Source organism: Ranitomeya imitator, chromosome 4, assembly GCF_032444005.1.
Source record: "Ranitomeya imitator isolate aRanImi1 chromosome 4, aRanImi1.pri, whole genome shotgun sequence".
NCBI classification, from domain to species: Eukaryota; Metazoa; Chordata; class Amphibia; order Anura; family Dendrobatidae; genus Ranitomeya; species Ranitomeya imitator.
In genome coordinates this window covers 413,633,671-413,658,139 of record NC_091285.1, presented here as the reverse complement: position 1 = coordinate 413,658,139, position 24,469 = coordinate 413,633,671, and the positions used below count along the sequence as shown (strand labels likewise).

The following is a 24,469-nucleotide window of genomic DNA, read 5'->3' as shown; positions in this document are numbered from 1 at the left end:
TGTATCCGAAATTGTTTATTAAGTGGATAACTCCTGGCATAACTAGATTGTTTGATGGGCAGATCACAGATTAGGGACTGATAAAACATCTTTTAGGTTAGGTGTGTTAATAGAGGTGGCTGAAGGATAGACAGGTATCCACTTGTGTGTGATACTCATAGTACTGATGCCAGATTTAATCCATATATGTTGTCGAAGTGGCCAAACCTTCTGGGACCTCAGAAAAAGTTTTTTATACTGTACTTGTCAGCACTGTATGTAAATTGCGAAGTCCGGTCCATTCAAACACTACAGTCTCTCCGTCATCCACGCAGTGCCCCAAGCCTCGCGCCTGCGCAGTGGACTCACTGGCTGCTCAACAGGGCACAGTGAGGTGCGCTGGCGCCGCTCTACTATTCCCCTGCACAGGCTCAAGACTCTGGGCACTACGTGGATGACAGAAGGACGTCATCCGCTTACATGCAGTTATAAGAGGCGGCATTTGAAGGGATCATGGTGGTGCTGATCACAATCTGGAAACACCCATTGGACCGCACCGGCCAATTTACATACAGTGCGAGACAAGTATAAAACTTGGGGCACATCTGACGATATAAAGGGGTTTCAGGAACCCCATTCTTATGATCTTAAAGGTGATGGACATAGTTTATAAGTAGTGATGAGCGAGTATACTCGTTACTCGGGTTTCCCTGAGCATGCTTGGGTGGTCTCCAAGTATTTTGGCGGGCTCAGAGATTTAGTTTTCGTCGCTGCAGCTGAATGATTTGCGACTGCTAGACAGCCTGAATACATGTGGGGGTTACCTGTTTGTTAGGCAATTCCAACATGTATTCAGCCTGTCTTGCAGCCGCAAATCATGCAGCTGTGGCGACGAAAGCTAAATTTCCGAGCATGCCAAAACATTCGGAGACAACCCAAGCATGCTCGGGGAAACCCGAGTAAAGAGTCTACTTGCTCATCACTATTTATATGTGGTAAAACTGGTGACCGGTTCCCTTTAATGACAGAAGGTTGCAGAGTTTAACTGCAAATATCAAACATATGGTCAAATTATAGGGAAAGCTTAGAAAGACTGAAACAGGAAAGAAATATATCTTGGTACCGTGTTAGCCAGTGGATAGAAAAATATTTAGAATTGAGAGTCCTCAATTTGTTACCATCTTTTCAGTTAGCCATTAAAAGGTATCAACCACTGAGGACTCTCAATTCTAAATATTTTTCTAGAAAGACTGAAACTCATTTCTCAGTATTGGTTCTCAAACACTAGATACTATTATAAATAAATGGGATTTACTGATAAAAAGTAAATAACTAAAATAATGAATATTATCGTATAATCACCTCCATCATTGAATACAAGGCTCAACAGAACTTAGAATAACAATGTAAGCTAATTAAACAGGTGCTTATTTTCAAAGACTATTGTTTTATCTGGCACGTGAAATGTTAACACTGACGTAAACCACAATTTTCGGCTGAAACCAGGTGTACTCCTCAGTAAGTGCGCTAACATGCACAGAACTCCAGGTGGTCTCTGCATGGATGTCCATATGAGGTTAAGGAAATCTATGTCTATATTGTAATGCAGATGTTTACATAGCTGTTGGCTGCTGTTCAAGGAGTTGCTTTTCCCCAAAACTTCAACAGTCATGTCTAAGGACTTTGTTGGGTGTTACACCTTATCCCTGTTAACCTGAAGACGTTGAGCTGTAACACTAAACACAGTCAAGCTATGGACAGTAACGGTGCTGTTTCTTATAAGTAAGCAGCAAACCAATCTGTGAGAACCCCCTAAACATCAGTTATTTCCGACACTAAAAAGAATATTTCCACAAAACTGAAAGCAAAATATGATGCCAAGGCATAAAGGGGTTAACATTCAATTGAGTCTTCTAGTAACTGCATCAGTGAGCCAGGAGTAATGATCTCACTGCCCATCTGTGGATGATGAATCCGTTCTCCATCAGGTTCTACCACTTCTTCGTTCACTTCCACCACAATTGGTAGTCTGGAGGGTAAGGGGGGATCAGGCCACATTCCTGCTTCTTCCTGCTTTTCTGTCAAGTCTTGGTTGGCATCAACATATTGGTCACTTGCGGTTTGTACACTGCTATTGTTGCCTTGTACTGGCAGAGGCGTCACTTGGCTGTTGTCCCCTTCTTCCATCATTGCTTGGGCAATTCCCACTTTCTTGGATTGACGTTCCATGGTTACCGTCGCCTCCTGGTGGGTACAGTGCATTCTATTCAAAGGCTCAGCTACAGAAAATGAAAGGGTTGGGATTTATAGGGCACATATACCTGAAATAAAGTCCCTATAGAAAGTGGATTAATCCGTAACCAGCATTACATTGTTTGTGTATTGTCATAACAATACCAAACTAAATGTTAAAGGGAATCAATACTTTATATTTTTTTTTTGTAACAAATGTGTTGGCAACATGACTTTGTGGTGCTAATTAATATATAAGCATTATAGAGTGTCATCATAAGTGTAGTTAACGTGGGTTGGGGAGCATATAGGGGGCAATTGCCCAGCCCAAGATACTTCAATAAGCACCATCCCCAATGGATGTCAATACTGTCAAATCCTATGGTAGAGCAGAGAGCCATGGCCTTCCAGGTCTGTCACTCTCCAATGGGGGCATGTATGTCAGGGCCTTATTCCTCATAGGGACAGCAGAGAGAACAGTACGAAAAAAAACTTGAACATCATATTGAGGCTGATTTGAAATATGGCCACATCAATATACGTCACTGCTTACTCATTGCCTTGAGGATGCAGGTCATGTTGTGTGACTGTTTCCAGTCATGCGATTCAGTCAGGTGAGGCAGAGGCACTCGACACAGTCATCTTTCAATCCAGTTATGATATAGCATTGATATTTGTTTGGCAATGTACATAAGAATATATGTAGTAAGCATCTTGTCATGTGAATCAGTTATGTCAGGTGATATGTAGAGGCTAGGCGCAGCCATCTTTTTAGGCATCTATGGTCTCCCAATCTTCAAGTGTGTTGAGTTATTGTTTAGTGTTAGACAATTTATACTCTGACTTTTCATTTTTCAATCACTTCCTGACAAAGTAGGGGTGTGAAACACAATTAACGGTGTCATTTGGTTAGGGTACCCTGACCTCATCCCATGTCATGTTACGTGGTAATATGATTTTCCTATAGTTCTATTTTCATAGTTTAATATTTCTTGTCATGATATTGGCTTTGTATACAGTACAGACCAAAAGTTTGGACACACCTTCTCATTTAAAGATTTTTCTGTATTTTCCTGACTATGAAAATTGTAAATTCACACTGAAGGCATCAAAACTATGAATTAACGCATGTGGAATTATATACTTAACAAAAAAGTGTGAAACAACTGAAAATATGTCTTATATTCTAGGTTCTTCAAAGTAGCCACCTTTTGCTTTGATGACTGCTTTGCACACTCTTGGCATTCTCTTGATGAGCTTCAAGAGGTAGTCACCGGAAAATGGTTTTCACTTCACAGGTGTGCCCTGTCAGGTTTAATAAGTGGGATTTCTTGCCTTATAAATGGGGTTGGGACCATCAGTTGTGTTGAGCAGAAGTCTAGTGGATACACAGCTGACAGTCCTACTGAATAGACTGTTAGAATTTGTATTATGGCAAGAAAAAAGCAGCTAAGTAAAGAAAAATGAGTGGCCATCATTACTTTAAGAAATGAAGATCAGTCAGTCCAAAAAATTGAGAAAACTTTGAAAATGTCCCCAAGTGCAGTTGCAAAAACCATCAAGCGCTACAAAGAAACTGGCTCACATGAGGACCGCCCCAGGAAAGGAAGACAAAGAGTCACCTCTGCTTCTGAGGAAAAGTTTATCCGAGTCACCAGCCTCAGAAATCGCAGGTTAACAGCAGCTCAGATTAGAGACCAGGTCAATAACACAGAGTTCTAGCAGCAGACACATTTCTACAACAACTGTTAAGAGGAGACTTTGTGCAGCAGGCCTTCATGGTAAAATAGCTGCTAGGAAACCACTGCTAAGGACAGGCATCAAGCAGAAGAGACTTGTTTGGGCTAAGGAACGCAAGGAATGGACATTAGACCAGTGGAAATCTGTGCTTTGGTCTGATGAGTCCAAATTTGAGATCTTTGGTTCCAACCACCGTGTCTTTGTGCGATGCAGAAAAGGTGAACGGATGGACTCTACATGCCTGGTTCCCACCATGAAGCATGGAGGAGGAGGTGTGATGGTGTGGGTGTGCTTTGCTGGTGACACTGTTGGGGATTTATTCAAAATTGAAGGCATGCTGAGCCAGCATGGCTACCACAGCATCTTGCAGTGGCATGTTATTCCATCCGGTTTGTTTTTAGTTGGACCATCATTTATTTTTCAACCGGACAATGACCCCAAACATACCTCCAGGCTGTGTAAGGGCTATTTGACCAAGAAGGAGAGTGATGAGGTGCTACGCCAGATGACCTGGCCTTCACAGTCACCAGACCTGAACCCAATCGAGATGGTTTGGGGTAAGCTGGACCGCAGAGTGAAGGCAAAAGTGCAAACAAGTGCTAAGCATCTCTGGGAACTCTGTTATGAACAGGTGATTCAGAACCACAATGGACCTAGTGGTTAAGAGCACACAAAGTGACCTGATAGTTACTAACATAGGACGAGCTCTGAGACGTGGGAACTCTGCTGACCGCAATCCCTAATCCTATCATACCACACTAGAGGTAGCCGTGGATTGCGCCTAACGCTCCCTATGCAACTCGGCACAGCCTGAGAAACTAGCTAGCCCTGAAGATAGAAAAATAAGCCTACCTTGCCTCAGAGAAATTCCCCAAAGCAAAAGGCAGCCCCCCACATATAATGACTGTGAGTTAAGATGAAAATACAAACACAGAGATGAAATAGATTTTAGCAAAGTGAGGCCCGACTTACTGAATAGACCGAGGATAGGAAAGATAGCTTTGTGGTCAGCACAAAAACCTACAAACAACCACGCAGAGGGGCAAAAAGACCCTCCGCACCGACTAATGGTATGGAGGTGCTCCCTCTGCGTCTCAGAGCTTCCAGCAAGCAAGAAAAACCAATATAGCAAGCTGGACAGAAAATATAGCAAACAAAAGTAGCACAAGCAAAACTTAGCTTATGCAGGGCAGACAGGCCACAAGAACGATCCAGGAGAAAGCAAGACCAATACTGGAACATTGACTGGAGGCCAGGAACAAAGAACTAGGTGTAGTTAAATAGAGCAGCACCTAACGACTTAACCTCGTCACCTGAGGAAGGAAACTCAGAAGCCGCAGCCCCACTCACATCCACCAGAGGAAGCTCATAGACAGAACCAGCCGAAGTACCACTCATGACCACAGGAGGGAGCTTGACCACAGAATTCACAACAGTACCCCCCCTTGAGGAGGGGTCACCGAACCCTCACCAGAGCCCCCAGGTCGACCAGGATGAGCCAAATGAAAGGCACAAACCAGATCGGCAGCATGAACATCAGAGGCAAAGACCCAGGAATTATCTTCCTGACCATAACCCTTCCACTTAACCAGGTACTGGAGTTTCCGTCTCGAAATACGAGAATCCAAAATCTTCTCCACTATATACTCCAACTCCCCCTCAACCAAAACCGGGGCAGGAGGATCAACGGATGGAACCACAGGTGCCACATATCTCCGCAACAATGACCTATGGAATACGTTATGGATGGAAAAAGAAGCTGGAAGGGTCAAACGAAAAGACACAGGATTAAGAACCTCAGAAATCCTATACGGACCAATGAAACGAGGCTTAAACTTAGGAGAGGAAACTTTCATAGGAATATAACGAGATGACAACCAAACCAAATCCCCAACACGAAGTCGGGGACCCACACAGCGCCTGCGGTTAGCGAAACGTTGAGCCTTCTCCTGAGACAATGTCAAATTGTCCACCACATGAGTCCAAATCTGCTGCAACCTATCCACCACAGTATCCACACCAGGACAGTCCGAAGACTCAACCTGCCCTGAAGAGAAACGAGGATGGAAACCAGAATTGCAGAAAAACGGCGAAACCAAAGTAGCCGAGCTGGCCCGATTATTAAGGGCGAACTCAGCCAAAGGCAAAAAGGACACCCAATCATCCTGATCGGCAGAAACAAAACATCTTAGATATGTTTCCAAGGTCTGATTGGTTCGTTCAGTCTGGCCATTTGTCTGAGGATGGAAAGCCAAGGAAAAAGACAAATCAATGCCCATCCTTGCACAAAAGGATCGCCAAAACCTCGAAACAAACTGGGAACCTCTGTCAGAAACGATGTTCTCCGGAATGCCATGTAAACGAACCACATGCTGGAAGAACAATGGCACCAAATCAGAGGAGGAAGGCAATTTAGACAAGGGTACCAAATGGACCATCTTAGAGAAGCGATCACAAACAACCCAAATGACCGACATTTTTTGAGAGACGGGGAGATCCGAAATAAAATCCATAGAGATATGTGTCCAGGGCCTCTTCGGGACTGGCAAGGGCAAAAGCAACCCACTGGCACGAGAACAGCAGGGCTTAGCCCGAGCACAAATCCCACAGGACTGCACAAACGAACGCACATCCCGCGACAGAGACGGCCACCAAAAGGATCTAGCCACCAAATCTCTGGTACCAAAGATTCCAGGATGACCAGCCAACACCGAACAATGAACCTCAGAGATAACTCTACCCGTCCATTTATCAGGGACAAACAGTTTCTCCGCTGGGCAACGGTCAGATCTATTAGCCTGAAATTTTTGCAGCACCCGCCGCAAATCAGGGGAGATGGCAGACAAAATTACCCCCTCTTTGAGAATACCCACCGGCTCAGACAAACCCGGAGAGTCGGGCACAAAACTCCTAGACAGGGCATCTGCCTTCACATTTTTAGAGCCCGGAAGGTACGAAACCACAAAGTCAAAACGGGAGAAAAACAGCGACCAACGAGCCTGTCTAGGATTCAACCGTTTGGCAGACTCGAGATAAGTCAAGTTCTTGTGATCAGTCAAGACCACCACGCGATGCTTAGCTCCTTCAAGCCAATGACGCCACTCCTCGAATGCCCACTTCATGGCCAACAACTCTCGATTGCCAACATCATAATTACGCTCAGCAGGCGAAAACTTCCTGGAAAAGAAAGCGCATGGTTTCATCACCGAGCCATCAGAACTTCTTTGCGACAAAACAGCCCCTGCTCCAATCTCAGAAGCATCAACCTCGACCTGGAACGGGAGCAAGACATCTGGTTGGCACAACACAGGGGCAGAAGAAAAACGACGCTTCAACTCTTGAAAAGCTTCCACAGCAGCAGAAGACCAATTGACCACATCAGCACCCTTCTTGGTTAACTCAGTCAACGGTTTAGCAATACTAGAAAAATTATTGATGAAGCGACGATAAAAATTAGCAAAGCCCAGGAACTTTTGCAGACTCTTCAGAGATGTCGGCTGAGTCCAATCATAAATGGCCTGAACTTTAACAGGGTCCATCTCGATAGTAGAAGGGGAAAAAATGAACCCCAAAAATGAAACCTTCTGAACACCAAAGAGACACTTTGACCCCTTCACAAACAAAGAATTCGCACGCAGAACCTGGAACACCATTCTGACCTGCTTCACGTGAGACTCCCAATCATCCGAGAAGACCAAAATATCATCCAAGTATACAATCAGGAATTTATCCAGGTACTCTCGGAAGATGTCATGCATAAAGGACTGAAACACTGATGGAGCATTAGAAAGCCCGAATGGCATAACCAGGTACTCAAAATGGCCCTCGGGCGTATTAAATGCTGTTTTCCATTCATCGCCCTGTTTAATACGCACAAGATTATACGCACCACGAAGATCTATCTTGGTGAACCAACTAGCCCCCTTAATCCAAGCAAACATATCAGACAGCAGCGGCAAGGGGTACTGAAATTTGACCGTGATTTTATTTAGAAGGCGGTAATCAATACAAGGTCTCAGCGAACCATCCTTTTTGGCCACAAAAAAGAACCCTGCTCCCAATGGCGACGACGACGGGCGAATATGACCCTTCTCCAAGGATTCCTTTACGTAACTCCGCATAGCGGCGTGTTCAGGCACAGACAAATTAAACAGTCGACCTTTAGGAAACTTACTACCAGGAATCAAATCGATAGCACAATCACAATCCCTATACGGAGGTAGGGCACTGGACTTGGGCTAATCAAATACATCCCGGTAATCCGACAAGAACTCTGGGACCTCAGAAGGGGTGGATGATGAAATAGACAGAAAAGGAACATCACCATGTACCCCCTGACAACCCCAGCTGGACACAGACATTGATTTCCAATCCAATACTGGGTTATGGACTTGTAGCCATGGCAACCCCAACACGACCACATCATGCAGATTATGCAACACCAAAAAGCGAATATCCTCCTGATGCGCAGGAGCCATGCACATGGTCAGCTGGGTCCAGTACTGAGGCTTATTCTTGGCCAAAGGCGTAGCATCAATTCCTCTCAATGGAATAGGATACTGCAAGGGCTCCAAGAAAAACCCACAGCGCCTAGCATACTCCAAGTCCATCAAATTCAGGGCAGCGCCTGAATCTACAAATGCTATGACAGAATAGGATGACAAAGAGCAGATCAAAGTAACGGACAAAAGAAATTTCGACTGTACCGTACCAATGGTGGCAGACCTAGCGAACCACTTAGTGCGCTTAGGACAATCGGAGATAGCATGAGTGGAATCACCACAGTAAAAACACAGCCCATTCTGACGTCTGTGTTCTTGCCGTTCAGCTCTGGTCAAAGTCCTATCGCACTGCATAGGCTCAGGTCCATGCTCAGATAATACCGCCAAATGGTGCACAGTTTTACGCTCACGCAAGCGTCGACCGATCTGAATGGCCAAAGACATAGACTCATTCAGACCAGCAGGCATAGGAAATCCCACCATGACATCCTTATGGGCTTCAGAGAGACCTTTTCTGAAAATTGCTGCCAGCGCACATTCATTCCATTGAGTGAGCACAGACCACTTCCTAAACTTCTGACAATATATCTCTACCTCATCCTGACCCTGAGACAGAGCCAGCAAATTTTTCTCTGCCTGATCCACTGAATTAGGTTCATCATACAGCAATCCGAGCGCCAGAAAAAACGCATCAATATTACATAATGCAGGATCTCCTGGCGCAAGGGAAAATGCCCAGTCTTGAGGGTCGCCACGTAATAAAGAAATAATGATCTTAACTTGTTGAACTGGGTCACCAGAGGAGCGGGGTTTCAAAGCCAGAAACAGTTTACAATTATTCTTAAAACTCAGAAACTTAGCTCTATCTCCAGAAAACAAATCAGGAATAGGAATTCTTGGCTCTAACATAGAATTCTGAACCACAAAGTCTTGAATATTTTGTACTCTTGCAGTGAGATGATCCACACAAGAAGACAGATCTTTAATGTCCATCACTACACCTGTGTCCTGAACCACCCAAATGTCTAGGGGAAAAGAAAGACAAAACACAGTACAGAGAAAAAAAAATGGTCTCAGAACTTCTCTTTTCCCTCCATTGAGAAGCATTAGTACTTTGGGCCTCCAGTACTGTTATGAACAGATGATTCAGAACCACAATGGACCTAGTGGTTAAGAGCACACAAAGTGACCTGATAGTTACTAACATAGGACGAGCTCTGAGACGTGGGAACTCTGCTGACCGCAATCCCTAATCCTATCATGCCACACTAGAGGTAGCCGTGGATTGCGCGTAACGCTCCCTATGCAACTCGGCACAGCCTGAGAAACTAGCTAGCCCTGAAGATAGAAAAATAAGCCTACCTTGCCTCAGAGAAATTCCCCAAAGGAAAAGGCAGCACCCCACATATAATGACTGTGAGTTAAGATGAAAATACAAACACAGAGATGAAATAGATTTTAGCAAAGTGAGGCCCGACTTACTGAATAGACCGAGGATAGGAAAGATAGCTTTGCGGTCAGCACAAAAACCTACAAACAACCACGCAGAGGGGCAAAAAGACCCTCCGCACCGACTAACGGTACGGAGGTGCTCCCTCTGCGTCTCAGAGCTTCCAGCAAGCAAGAAAAACCAATATAGCAAGCTGGACAGAAAATATAGCAAACAAAAGTAACACAAGCAAAACTTAGCTTATGCAGGGCAGACAGGCCACAAGAACGATCCAGGAGAAAGCAAGACCAATACTGGAACATTGACTGGAGGCCAGGAACAAAGAACTAGGTGTAGTTAAATAGAGCAGCACCTAACGACTTAACCTCGTCACCTGAGGAAGGAAACTCAGAAGCCGCAGCCCCACTCACATCCACCAGAGGAAGCTCATAGACAGAACCAGCCGAAGTACCACTCATGACCACAGGAGGGAGCTTGACCACAGAATTCACAACAGAACTCCTTCAAGATTGTTGGGAGACCATTCCCGGTGACTATCTCTTGAAGCTCATCAAGAGAATGCCAAGAGTGTGCAAAGCAGTCATCAAAGCAAAAGGTGGCTACTTTGAAGAACCTAGAATATAAGACATATTTTCAGTTGTTTCACACTTTTTTGTTAAGTATATAATTCCACATGTGTTAATTCATAGTTTTGATGCCTTCAGTGTGAATTTACAATTTTCATAGTCATGAAAATACATAAAAATCTTTAAATGAGAAGGTGTGTCCAAACTTTTGGTCTGTACTGTATGTCTAGTCGACTATGAGTTTATAAGCACAATACTACTATTCATAATCTATCATTTGTTTATTCACACTTCATTGGTTATGCACTTAACATGTTCTTGTTGTGTGATGGTGTAAGGATGTGGACATGCAGCCCACATTTCTCTGTGAAGAAACAAGTTTTATTGTTGAAATGTTTTATGTGGTTGTGGTGCAATGTGAAATGTTATGTACTGTATGATGTAATAAGTGTGAAAGATGTGCAATGTGAATTGTAATATGTGCTGTTAGTGATAGACTGTGTTGTGCCAGACAGTAGTGCAAGATAGAGGTAATGTTCTGCATTGTTAGTGATTAAGCTGTATTCGGCCCAGCAACAGGTAGCTGACAGGTACAGTGAGTGTTAAGATTTGGGACTAGCCCAGAGAGACAGGGGCTATGTAGCAATGTTAGAGAGGACTTCGTGGTTGTCAAGTTAGATAGGGCTTGGAATGCTTAGTGTGTAGACCAAAAGGTCCAAAGTGAGCAGTGCCGTATTCTAGGGTGACTCAAAGTGAGAGGAGATCAAAGAGAAGGGATAGCGACATCTGATTTATACGTGACTAAGAGACAGTGGCCTTCCGGAAATGGGTTCTAGGAGAAGACATCTAGCCATGAGACCCCAAGCTTATAATGCTGTAAGATACCGGCCCTAAACTGGACTGAGTGCGTGAGATGAGTGGAGTTTCCCAGGTGGGAGTTCCAGAGAGTCAGCTTTACTGGCCGCAGAACAAGAAGATGACACTTGATGATCAGGACTGTTGTATTAAAGCTGGGTTGTGGTAAAGTAGAGAAAAAAGTGGACATAGACAGCCTTGGAGCGCACCTGGAGGAAGCTGAATGCAAAACGTGCGTCGGGGTAAGGGAGGAATGTTTGGTCCGTCCTCTATGTGATGCCTCCTTGCTCTTACTAAGGTAGCAGGTTCCCTAAGTTTTGCTATTAGTAATCTAATCACATTGAGAAAAAAATACCACCCTGATTATAATTATGTGTACTGCATAGCTCACTGTGTTTTTTCATCCTGGCAGCTTTTGATTAGCATTGTGTTTCCCAGTAATACGGTACATTATATCTTCATTGATACATTTATATTATGTATGTTTGAAGCTGCTCATGATGAAACCTCTGAATCTTGGTTATATTTTTATTTTCTCATATGAGTTTACTATTTTTTTATTATTTATTCATATATGTGGTATAATATACGGTACTTACTTGATATTTCATGTCGCAATATATGTGATGCGCATACTATATCATTATCTCAGGACATATCAGCTATGCCCCCCCCTACTTAAATTAGTTTTTATTTCATACTTAATAAAGATTCTTGTTACTAATGGTCCCCTTAGTTCAGCTGTGATTTCATGTTAGTCCGAAATTGGGTTGAGTCATTTGTTTGAAGTGCCATTTTCTATATATTTCAGACATTATTGGATTAGTAGAAGAACCTGTAATACTTGTATATTAGTAAGGGCCACAAACGCATATCCCCAACACTTATGTTAAAATAAAGATATCCCCTTTAAGCATGACTGCTCCTACGGATATATACAGTGCCATAAAAATGTTCATACCCTGTGAACTTTTCCATATTAATTTACGTTACACCCACAAACTTAAATGTACTTTATAGTGATTTTATGTGACATGCCAACACAATGTAGCAAGTATTTAGGAAGTTTAAAGGAAATGATACATGGGTTTTCAAAATATTTTAAAAATGTAAATCTGAAAATTGTGGTATTTATTTGTATTCAGTTCCCATGTGTCAATACCTTGTAGGACCACCTTTCCCTGCAAGTACTGTTGTAAGTCTTTTAGGTATGTTTCTACCAGCTTTGCACATCTAGAGGTTAAAATTTTTGCCCATTCCTTTTTGTAAACTACTTCTAGCTCAGAGAGATTGGATATAGAGCGTCTTTGAACAGAATTTTTCACATCTTGCCACTAGGGTTGAGAGAAACGGATCGGCCAATTTCAAAAGTCGCCGACTTTTGGCAAAGTCGGGTTTCGTGAAAACCCGACCCGATCTGTTATGATCTGGTGGTTTAGGAGCAACATGGGACGAGCTCTGAAGGAAGTGGTACCTGTACTGACCGCAGTCCCTAACCTCAGCACAACACTAGAAGTAGCCGTGGGATGCTCCTGACACTCCCTAGGCACCTCGTCACAGCCTGAGAACTAACTACCCCTAAAGATAGAAACAGGAAAACTATCTTGCCTCAGAGAAAATCCCCAAATGATAGATAGCCCCCCACAAGTAATGACTGTGAGTGGAGAGGGAAAAGACATACACAGAATGAAACCAGGATGAGCACAGGAGGCCAGTCTAGCTAGATAGATAGGACAGGATGGAATACTGTGCGGTCAGTATAAAACACTACAAAAAATCCACACAGAGTTTACAAAAATCTCCACACCTGACTAAAGGTGTGGAGGGTAAATCTGCTTCCCAGAGCTTCCAGCTACACAGAATTAATTCATACTGACAAGCTGAAGAAAAGAGCAAGCAAGGACTTAGCTTTGCTGAACTGGTCAGGATAACAGGGAAATCCAAAGAGATCTGAATCCAACCAGGAACCATTGACAAGTGGCACTGGCTGAAGAGAGAGCCAGGCATAAATAGCCGAGCAGAAAAGTGCCACTTACAACCACCGGAGGGAGCCCAAGAGCGGAATTCACAACACCGATCCCACTGTGGGATCGGGTCGGAGGTCGTCGATCTTCGCTCCAGAGTCGGTTATCGTTTTACACATATATATATATAAATATATATATATAAAATGTCATTGAGACACATATACATATATGTGTCTCAATGACATATTTTCTCCGCCAGAGTGGTAAAGCCAGTGACTGAGGGCAGATATTAATAGCCTGGAGAGGGTCCATGGTTATTGCCCCCCCCACCCCTGGCTAAAAACATCTGCCCCCAGCCACCCTAGAAAAGGCACATCTGGAAGATGCGCCTATTCTGGCACTTGGCCACTCTCTTCCCATTCCCGTGTAGTGGTGGGATATGGGGTAATGGAGGGTTAATGTCACCTTGCTATTGTAAGGTGACATTAAGCCAGATTAATAATGGAGAGGTGTCAATTATGACACCTATCCATTATTAATCCAATTGTATGAAATGGTTAAAAAACACACACATTATTACAAAGTCTTTTAATGAAATAAAGACACAGGTTGTTGTAATATTTTATTAGACTCTTAATCCACCTGAAGACCCTCGCTCTGTAACAAAGGAAAAATAAAAAAACAACAATATCCCATACCTTCCGATGATCTGTCACGTCCCACGCTGTAAATCCATCTGAAGGGGTTAAATAATTTTACACCCAGGAGCTCTGTTAATGCAGCTGTGCTCGTGGGTGTAAAACCCCAGTGAATGAATGGAAACTAGGTCAATGACCTGTAGTTACCTTCATTCGCGGTGATGCGCCCTCTGCTGGATGTCCTGATATGACCTCGAGTGTGGGAAAATATTCAGAAAAGTTCCCAGGCTCGAGTTCATATGAGGACATCCAGCAGAGGGCGCATCACCGTGAATGAAGGTAACTACAGGTCATTGACCTACATTACCTTCATTCCCCGGGGTTTTACAGGCACAAGAACAGCTGCATTATAGCAGAGCTCCTGCCTGTAAAATATTTTAACCCCTTCAGATGGATTTACATTGTGGGACATATCGACGGAAGGTATGAGATATTGTTGGTTTATTATTTTTAATTTGTTACAAGTCGAGGGTCTTCAGGTGGATTGAGAGTGCAATAAAATATTACAACAACCTGTGTGTTTATTTCATTAAAATATTTTGTAATATTGTGTGTGTTTTTTTTTAACCATTTCATGCTATTGGGTTAATAATGGATAGGTGTCATAATTGACGCCTCTCCATTATTAATCTGGCTTAATGTCACCTTACAATAGCAAGGTGACATTAACCCTTCATTACCCCATATCCCACCACTACACGGGAGTGGGAAGAGAGTGGCCAAGTGCCAGAATAGGTGCATCTTCCAGATGTGCCTTTTCTGTGGTTGCTGGGGGCAGATGTTTTTAGCAGGGGGGGGCCAATAACCGTGGACCCTCTCCAGGCTATTAATATCTCAGTCACTCGCTTTACCACTCTGGCGGAGAAAATTGCGCGGGAGCCCACGCCAATTTTTTCCGCAATTTAACCCTTAAATTTAATAGCTACAGCGCCCAAATTTTGCACATACACACTACTAACATTAGTAGTGTGGAATATGCAAAAAAAAGGGATATGAGATGGTTTACTGTATGTAAACCATGTCTCATATCATGTTGGGTTTAGGAAGGAGAAATGAAAAGCCGGCAATTGAATTACCGGCTTTTCTGCTATATCGCGCTTAAGTAAATATAAATATGTAGAGATTTCCCATTGACTTGCATTGGGTTTCATGTTTCGGCCAATCCCCCGACCCCGACTTTTCAAGATAATCGGCCGTTTTCACTCGACTCGACTTTTGAGAAAGTCGGGTTTCGCGAAACCTGACTCGACCTCAAAAAAGGAAAAGTCGCTCAACCCTACTTGCCACAGACTCTCAATCTGATTTAGGTCTGGACTGTGACTGGGCCACTCAAACACATGAACATGGTCTAATCTACAACATTCCATTGTAGCTCTGGCAGTATGTTTAGGGTCATTATCCTGCTGGAAAGTGAACCTATGCCCCAATCTCAAGTATTTGCGGCCTATAATAGCTTTTTCCTCCAAGTCTGCCCTATATTTGGCGCCAACCATCTTCCCATCAACTCTGATGAGGTTCCCTGTCCCTGCTGAAGAAAAGCATCTCAACACTATGATGCTTCCACCACCATGCCTGATGGTGGGGATGGTGTTTTTAGGGTGATATGCAGTGTTAGTTTTCCGCCACACACATAGTGTTTTTCATTTAGCCAAAAAAGTTATACTTTGGACTCATCTGACCAGAGTACCTACTTGCACATTTTAGCTGTGTCCCCTACATGGCTTTTTGCAAACTGCAAATGGGACTTCTTATGGCTTGCTTTCCAAATTTATTTTTTTCTAGCTACTCTTCTATAAAGGCCAGATTTGTGAAGTATACAACTTATTGCTGTCCTGTGGACACATTCCCCCACCTGATCTTTGAATCTCTGCAGCTGGACTTCCAGAATGACCATGGACCTTTGAGCTGCATCGTCAATTAGTACTCTCCTTGCTTGGCATGCCAGTTTAGATGGACGGCCATGTCTTGGTGGGTTTGCAATTATGCCATACTCCTTCCATTTTTGAATGATGGATTGTTCAGGTCCAGTCTGGTGTGTCCCTTGGTTTTCATGATCCTATTTGATGTTCTCAGACAAACCTCTGAGGCCTTCACAGACCATCTGTAGTCATACTGAGAATAAAATACATGCAGGTGGGCTCAATCTACTATATATTTGACTTTTGGTGACAATTGATCACTCAAGATTTTATTTAGGGGTATCAGACAGCAGGAGGCTGAAATACAAATCCACGTTACAATTTTCAGATTTATATTTTTAAAATAATTAGAAAACCATGTATCATTTCATTTACACTTCACAACTACTTGCTACTTTGTGTTGATATATCACATAAAATATGGTGACACGGTTACTGACGCTGTACGTGAGGGGAGATATGTGTCACAGAGGTTGCTATTCTGCATGATGTGAAAGCCATAAGTTTTCCTCCAGCTTGATATGTGCTGAGAGCAATCCTGTCGCCATATGGGTGTGGCTTTCATGGTGAGTAGGTCAGAGATGGACTGGACACTTACCCACCATATCTCCACCAGAGTGAGTTAAATGTCCAGCCAGTTTTTTTTCCTTTGTGTTTGGAGGAAGGAAGCCTCCAGACTGCAGCTTCTGTGAGAGCTGCAGTATGTGTTGTCCCAGAAGGCGAGAGCCATACTGGGATTGAGTTTATATGGACTTTTTACTTTCATTTGAGCCAGAAAGGCTGTTTTCTGTTACTAGTTTGGGCTTTATGTTTTATGAAGCAATAAACCATCCAGAGACTTTAACCAAACGTGTTCCTGTGTCTACCTCGGGGAGCAGCTAAGTTAGCCGACATTCCACAGGGTTTAACGTGAAAAAGTGTGGAAACATTCACGGGGTGTGAATATTTTTTCATAAAGTGTATAAAGGACTTAATGGTATTGGACTTACCCTGTAACTGCTGTTTATTCCTGCATGGAGACTTTCCAATACATTGGTTCCCTGGTGAAATAACTGCCACCGCGGGCATCTTTCTTTGCTGCTTTACAATCTGACCATCTGTCTTGGTTGAAAGTAACTTTACTTCACTTGGGCCTGGACTCTCCTCACCTAGGGTCTCAGTGTAAGCTGCATTTTGGTAACCTTGCTCTTCTGCCTGTGGTGAAGATTTGGTGGGATTAACCTGTTAACGTTGGAATAATGAAAGAAGAAATACTTATCACTGTGAAGTTATTCATGATTGTGATAGGTTGCAAATTTCTATGAAAACAATCAGTATTGGTTTTTACACATATATAGAATGTCATTCTTACTGTTTGTTTTTTCTTAGCAAAATTAATTTCTTTGCATTTTTAAATTAACTATATTGTCAGTATATCTCTCATTTATTATTATTACTAGATTGTGGCCCGATTCTAACGCATCGGGTATTCTAGAATATGCATGTCCCCGTAGTATATGGACAATGATGATTCCAGAATTCGCGGCAGACTGTGCCCGTCGCTGATTGGTCGAGGCAACCTTTATGACATCATCGTCGCCATGGCAACCATTATGACATCTACGTCGATACTGTGCCCGTCGCTGAATCAGAAACGTGAGATGTCTACGTCCTTTATGACATCATCGTCGCTGTGCCCGTTGCTGATTGGTCGAGGCCTGGTGGCCTCGACCAATCAGAGACGCGGGATTTCTACGTCGATGCTGTGCCGGTCTCTGATTGGTCGAGGCCTGGTGGCCTCGACCAATCAGAGACGCAGGATTTCCAGGACAGACAGACAGACAGAAAGACAGACAGACAGACAGACAGAAAGACAGACAGACAGACAGACGGAAAAACCCTTAGACAATTATATATATAGATTTTTCTTCTTTCTTGTCTTTTTTTTACTTCTTCTGTTTGAACAAGTTAAATAATCAAATGTTACCAGAGTTCTTCAAAGTAGCCACCTTTTGCTTTGATGACTGCTTTGCACACCATTTTTTTAGGGACTACATCAAATTTAAAGTCACTTTGAGGGGTCTATATGATAGAAAATACCCAAGTGTACACCATTCTAAAAACTGCACCCCTCAGGGTGCTCAAAACCACATTCAAGAAGTTAATTAACCATTTACGTGCTTCACAGGAACTGAAGCAATGTGTTAGGAAAAAATGAACATTTAAGTTTTTCACAAACATTTTACTTCAGAACAAAAATTTTTATTTTCACAAGTGTAAAAATAGAAAATGAACCACAAAATTTGTTGTGCAATTTCTCCTGAATATGTTGATACTGCAAATGTGGGGGTAAACCACTGTTTTGGCGCACGGCAGACCTCGGAAGGGAAGGAGCGCCATTTGATTTTTTCAATGCAAAATTGGCCTGAAATGAGATTGGACACCATGTTGCGTTTCGAGAGCCCCTGATGTGCCTAAACACTGGAGTCCCCCACAAGTGACACCATTCAAAGTAGTTTATAACGTAGAGCTGTGAAAATAAAAAATCATATTTTTTCCACAAAAATTATATTTTTGACCCCAAATTTTTATTTTCCCAAGGGTAACAGGAGACATTAGACCCCTAAGGTTGGTGTGCAATTTGTCCTGAATACGCCAATACCCCATATGTGGGGGTAAACCACTGTTTGGGTGCATGGCAGAGCTTGGAAGGGAAGGAGCGCTGTTTGACTTTTTCAATGCAGAATTGGCTGGAAATGAGATTGGACGCCATGTTGCGTTTGGAGAGCCCCTGATGTGCCTAAACACTGGAGTCCTCCACAAGTGATACAATTTTGGAAACTAGACCCCCCAAGGAACTTATCTAGATGTGTAGTGAGCACTTTGAACCCCCAAGTGCTTCACAGAAGTGTATAACGTAGAGCCGTCAAAATAAAAAATCATATTTAGCCCACAATTTTCTATTTTCACAAAGTTAACAGGAGAAATTGGACGCCAAACGTAGTTGTACGATTTGTCCTGAGTGCACTGATACCCTATATGGGGGAGAAAACTACTGTTTGGGCACACGTCAGGGCTCGGAAGGGAAGTAGTGATGTTTTCGAATGCAGACTTTGATGGAATGGTTTGCGGGCATCGTGTTGCGTTTGCAGAGCCACTGATGTGCCAAGGAACTTATGTAGATGTGTTGTGAGAACTTTGAACCTCCAAGTGTTTCAATAAAGTTTATAACGCAGAGCTCTAAAAATAAAAAAATCATTTTTTTTCACAAAAATGATTTTTTAGCCCCCAATTTTGTATTTTCACAAAGGTAGCAGGAGAAATTGGACTCCAAAAGTTGTTGTCCAATTTGTCCTGATTACGCTTATACCCCATATGTGGGGGTAAACAACTGTTTGAGCGCACGGCCGAGCTCGGAATGGAAGGAGCACCTTTTTACTTTTTCAGCGCAGAATTGGCTGGAATTGAGATGGGATCCCATGTCGCAATTGGAGAGCCCCTGTTGTGCCTAAACAGTGGAAACCCCCCAATTCTAACTCCAACCCTAACCAACACATCCCTAAGCCTAATCCAAAACCTAACCATAACCTTAAACACACCGCTAACCCCAAAACAACCCTAATCCCAACCCTAACCCCAACAAACCCCTAACCCTAATCCCAACCCTAACCATAACCCAAACCACATCCCTAACCCTGACACACCCCTAACCCTAATCCCAACCCTAACCCTAACAATAGCCCTAACTTTAGCCCAACTCACTTTAGCCCAACTCTAACCCTAATGGTAAAATTGAAATCTAACATATAAAGCTGAATGTGTGTGTGTGTGTGTATATATATATATATATATGTTTGTAAGTATGTATGTATGTATGTATGTGTGTATGTCCGGGATTGGCATCTGCACGGTCGCAGCTACACCCACAAAATTTTGAACAGTCACACGTCTGGCCCCCGAGAGCGTCATAGGCTATGGTGTGAGGCGAAATTTTATCCCCACGCTTTCCAATTCACCAAACAATTTTGCCCCTATCTATATAATATGGAAAAAGTGAAAGGAAAATTGTTGGAGGCAAATTGACAGCTGCCAGATGTGAACAAGGGGGACTTAAAAAATGAGAGCGATGGCGCCAAAGAGTATATACCATACAGTTGCTAAGGTGGGGCCCCGACATGGGATACTCACCACACACGGGGATATGAACACACACACAAAATGCACCACACGGTACTACGTATTTGAACACATATACCACCCTCAGCACACATTTCACCACACATACACCAACCTCGCCACATAAAAGTCAAACACAAAAGTCACCGCTCAAAATTTGCCACGGGCAATATTTGCCACATGCAAAACTCGCCACATGCAAAACTAGGCTCGCGCAAAACTTGCCACACGTGCAAAACTCACCTCATGGAAAACTCGCCACACGCGGAAAAATTGCCACATGCACAAAAGTTGCAACACATGCAAAAGTTGCCTCACACAAAATTTGCACATACTCAAAACACACCACACATAAAACTCGCCACATGGAAAACTTGCTATGCGCAAAACTTTTTACACTAACCTGTCACATGCAACTCGACACACAAAAACACAAAAAGTTGCTACACGCATGTCACCACAGAAAACTCAACACACAACTTGACACATGAAACTCGCCCTAAAACATACACAAGTCTGGTATTATCCTTCAAAAATAAAAATCTGATTAATAAGCAGACAAACTACAAGAGCAACAAATGTACCATTTAGGAAATATGGCAGCTGTCAGTCACATGACCTGTCTATTATGTGTATGTGTGAGCTAATATATACTGCCAGGGGGAGGGCTTCCTGTTGGCTGCTGATTTATCAGGCTGCCAATGTAGCTTACAAATACTGAGGTAAAAATACTGACCAAATAACAAGGTCTAATACAGGAGGAGATGACACACAGATATATACTATATACAGGAGGAGATGACATACAGGTATATACTATATACAGGAGCAGATGACACACAGGTATATACTACATACAGGAGGAGATGACACACAGGTATATACTATATACAGGAGGAGATGACACCCAGGTATATACTATATAAAAGAGGAGATGACCCATAGGTATATAGAGGAGGAGTTGACATACAGGTATATACTATTTACAGGGGAGATGACATACAGGTATATACTATATACAGGAGCAGATGACACACAGGTATATACTATGTATAGGAGGAGATGACAAACAGGTATATACTATATACAGGGGAGATGACACACAGGTATATACTATATACAGGAGCAGATGACACACAGGTATCTATATATATAATTGTCTAAGGGTTTTTCCGTCTGTCTGTCTGTCTGTCTGTCTTTCTGTCTGTCTGTCTGTCCTGGAAATCCCGGCACAGCATCGACGTAGAAATCCCGCGTCTCTGATTGGTCGAGGCCGCCAGCCCTCGACCAATCAGCAACGAGCACAGCGACAATGATGTCATAAAGGACGTAGACATCTCACGTTATTGATTCAGCGACGGGCACAGTATCGACGTAGATGTCATAATGGTTGCCATGGCGACGATGATGTCATAAAGGTTGCCTCGACCAATCAGCGACGGGCACAGTCTGCCGCGAATTCTGGAATCATCATTGTCCATATACTACGGGGACATGCATATTCTAGAATACCCGATGCGTTAGAATCGGGCCACAATCTAGTATACTATATAAAAGAGGAGATGAAAAATTAAATGGCAAATCTGACTTTTTTTTGCGGTTTACGGTTAATAGCGGCGATCGCAACCCCGGGGTTGGTAAAAACCGACCCAAATCATGTTCTCTGGGGTCTCAGCTACCCCCGCAAAATTAGCAATTGTAAGTACACAGTGCTGTATAATGTGATAACTGCAATACACTCTGTGCAGAATTATTAGGCAAATTGCATTTTAGAGGATTATTTTTATTATTGATCAACAACTATGTTCTCAATCAACCCAAAAGATATCAAAGCTTAATATTTTTGGAAGTTGGAGTGGGGTTCTTTTAGATTTGGCTATCTTAGGAAGATATCTGTTTTGTACAGGTAACTATTACTGTGCAGAATTATTAGGCAACTTAATAAAAACCAAACATATTCCCATCTCACTTGTTTATTTTTACCAGATAAACCAATATAACTGCACAAAATTTAGAAATAAACATTTCTGACATGCAAAAACAAAACCCCTAAAAATTAGTGACTAGTGATTGGCAAATATACTCATTACTCGAGATTTCTCGAGCATGCTCGGGGGTCCTCCACATATTTTTTAGTGCTCGGAGTTTTAGTTTTTCTTGCCGCAGCTGAATGATTTACATCTGAGAGCCAGCATAAGTACATGTGGGGATTGCCTGGTTGCTACCTTGCTGGTGTCTGAGTCAGGCCGGCGTCACACTTGCGAGTTTTACGGACGTAAGAGCGCAGAAACTACGTCCGTAAAACTCGCAAAACATACGGCACAATTATTCTCTATGCCCCTGCTCCTATCTGCCGTATTAAACTGATCAGTATTATATGGCTTTCTACGGCCGTACAAAATCGCAGCATGCTGCGTTTGTCACCGTACTGCGCAAGAAATACGCCAATGAAAGTCTATGGAAGCATGAAAAATACGGATTACACACGGACAAGCAGTGTGACTTGCGAGAAATACGCAGCGGTGTTAGAGAGAAAAGCCGGTAATTCAGTGCGGTGTACAGTAAAATCACACTGACAGCTTCCAGTCCAATAGTTAGAATAAATGTGTACACATAGAATAGGTATATATATTCATATATATATACAGTATATATATATATAAGTCAGTGAGACACATATATGTATATATATTAATATTTATTCCAGCGCTATACAGCTTGAAAGCCGTTAATTCAATTACCGGCTTTTTCTTTCTCCTTCCTAAACCCGACATGATATGAGACATGGTTTACATACAGTAAACCATGTCTTCTCTCCATTTTTTTTGCAGATTCCACACTACTAATGTCAGTAGTGTGTATCTGCAAAATGTGGCCGTTCTATCTTCTAAATTAAAGGGTTAAATGGCGGAAAAAATTGGCGTGGGCTCCCGCGCAATTTTCTCCGCCAGAGTAGTAAAGCCAGTGACTGAGGGCAGATATTAATAGCCTGGAGAGGGTCCACGGTTATTGGCCCCCCCCTGGCTAAAAACACCTGCCCCCAGCCACCCCAGAAAAGGCACATCTGGAAGATGCGCCTATTCTGGCACTTGGCCACTCTCTTCCCATTCCCGTGTAGCGGTGGGATATGGGGTAATGAAGGGTTAATGTCACCTTGCTATTGTAAGGTGACATTAAGCCAAATTAATAATGGAGAGGCGTCAATTATGACACCTATCCATTATTAATCCAATTGTAGTAAAGGGTTAAATAAAACACAAACACATTATTTAAAATTATTTTAATGAAATAAAAACAAAGGTTGTTGGAGTATTTTATTCTACGCCCAATCCAGTCACTGAAGACCCTCGTTCTGTTACAAAAAAAACATAATAAACAAACAATATCCTTACCCTCCGCAGATCTGTAACGTCCAACGATGTAAATCCATCTGAAGGGGTTAAATAATTTGCATCCACGAGCTTTGCTAATGCAATGATGCTCATGGCTGCAATAACACCGGAAAATGAAGGTAAAGTAGGTCAATGACCTATATTTACCTTCATTTGCGGTGAGGCGCCCTCTGCTGGATGTTTCTAGATCGTGGGAACTTTCCTAGAAAGCTCCCAGGCTCGAGTTCATATGAGGACAACCAGCAGAGGGCGCCTCTTAATTGAATTACCGGCTTTCAAGCTGTATAGCGCTGGAAAAAATATTAATATATATACATATATGTGTCTACTGACATATATATATATATATACAGTGGGGCAAAAAAGTATTTAGTCAGTCAGCAATAGTGCAAGTTCCACCACTTAAAAAGATGAGAGGCGTCTGTAATTTACATCATAGGTAGACCTCAACTATGGGAGACAAACTGAGAAAAAAAAATCCAGAAAATCACATTGTCTGTTTTTTTAACATTTTATTTGCATATTATGGTGGAAAATAAGTATTTGGTCAGAAACAAAATTTCATCTCAATACTTTGTAATATATCCTTTGTTGGCAATGACAGAGGTCAAACGTTTTCTGTAAGTCTTCACAAGGTTGCCACACACTGTTGTTGGTATGTTGGCCCATTCCTCCATGCAGATCTCCTCTAGAGCAGTGATGTTTTTGGCTTTTCGCTTGGCAACACGGACTTTCAATCCCCTCAAAAGGTTTTCTATAGGGTTGAGATCTGGAGACTAGCTAGGCCACTCCAGGACCTTGAAATGCTTCTTACGAAGCCACTCCTTCGTTGCCCTGGCGGTGTGCTTTGGATCATTGTCATGTTGAAAGACCCAGCCACATTTCATCTTCAATGCCCTTGCTGAAGGAAGGAGGTTTGCACTCAAAATCTCACGATACATGGCCCCATTCATTCTTTCATGTACCCGGATCAGTCGTCCTGGCCCCTTTGCAGAGAAACAGCCCTGTCATGAT

The 24,469-nt window shown here is 42.7% G+C and overlaps 1 protein-coding gene across 1 annotated transcript in view; it reads right to left on the bottom strand.

Annotated features, from left to right (window-relative positions):
* Positions 1 to 979: 979 nt before the first annotated feature.
* LOC138674156 (uncharacterized) overlaps positions 980 to 24,469 on the bottom strand; it is a 49,810-nt gene continuing 26,320 nt past the window's right edge. The window contains exons 2-3 of the mRNA XM_069762073.1: positions 16,898 to 17,129; positions 980 to 2,258 (exon numbers count right to left, since the gene is read on the bottom strand). Of these exons, the coding sequence (XP_069618174.1) occupies positions 1,873 to 2,258; positions 16,898 to 17,129 (618 nt within the window). The 3' untranslated portion in view covers positions 980 to 1,872. The remainder of the gene's footprint in view (positions 2,259 to 16,897; positions 17,130 to 24,469) is intronic.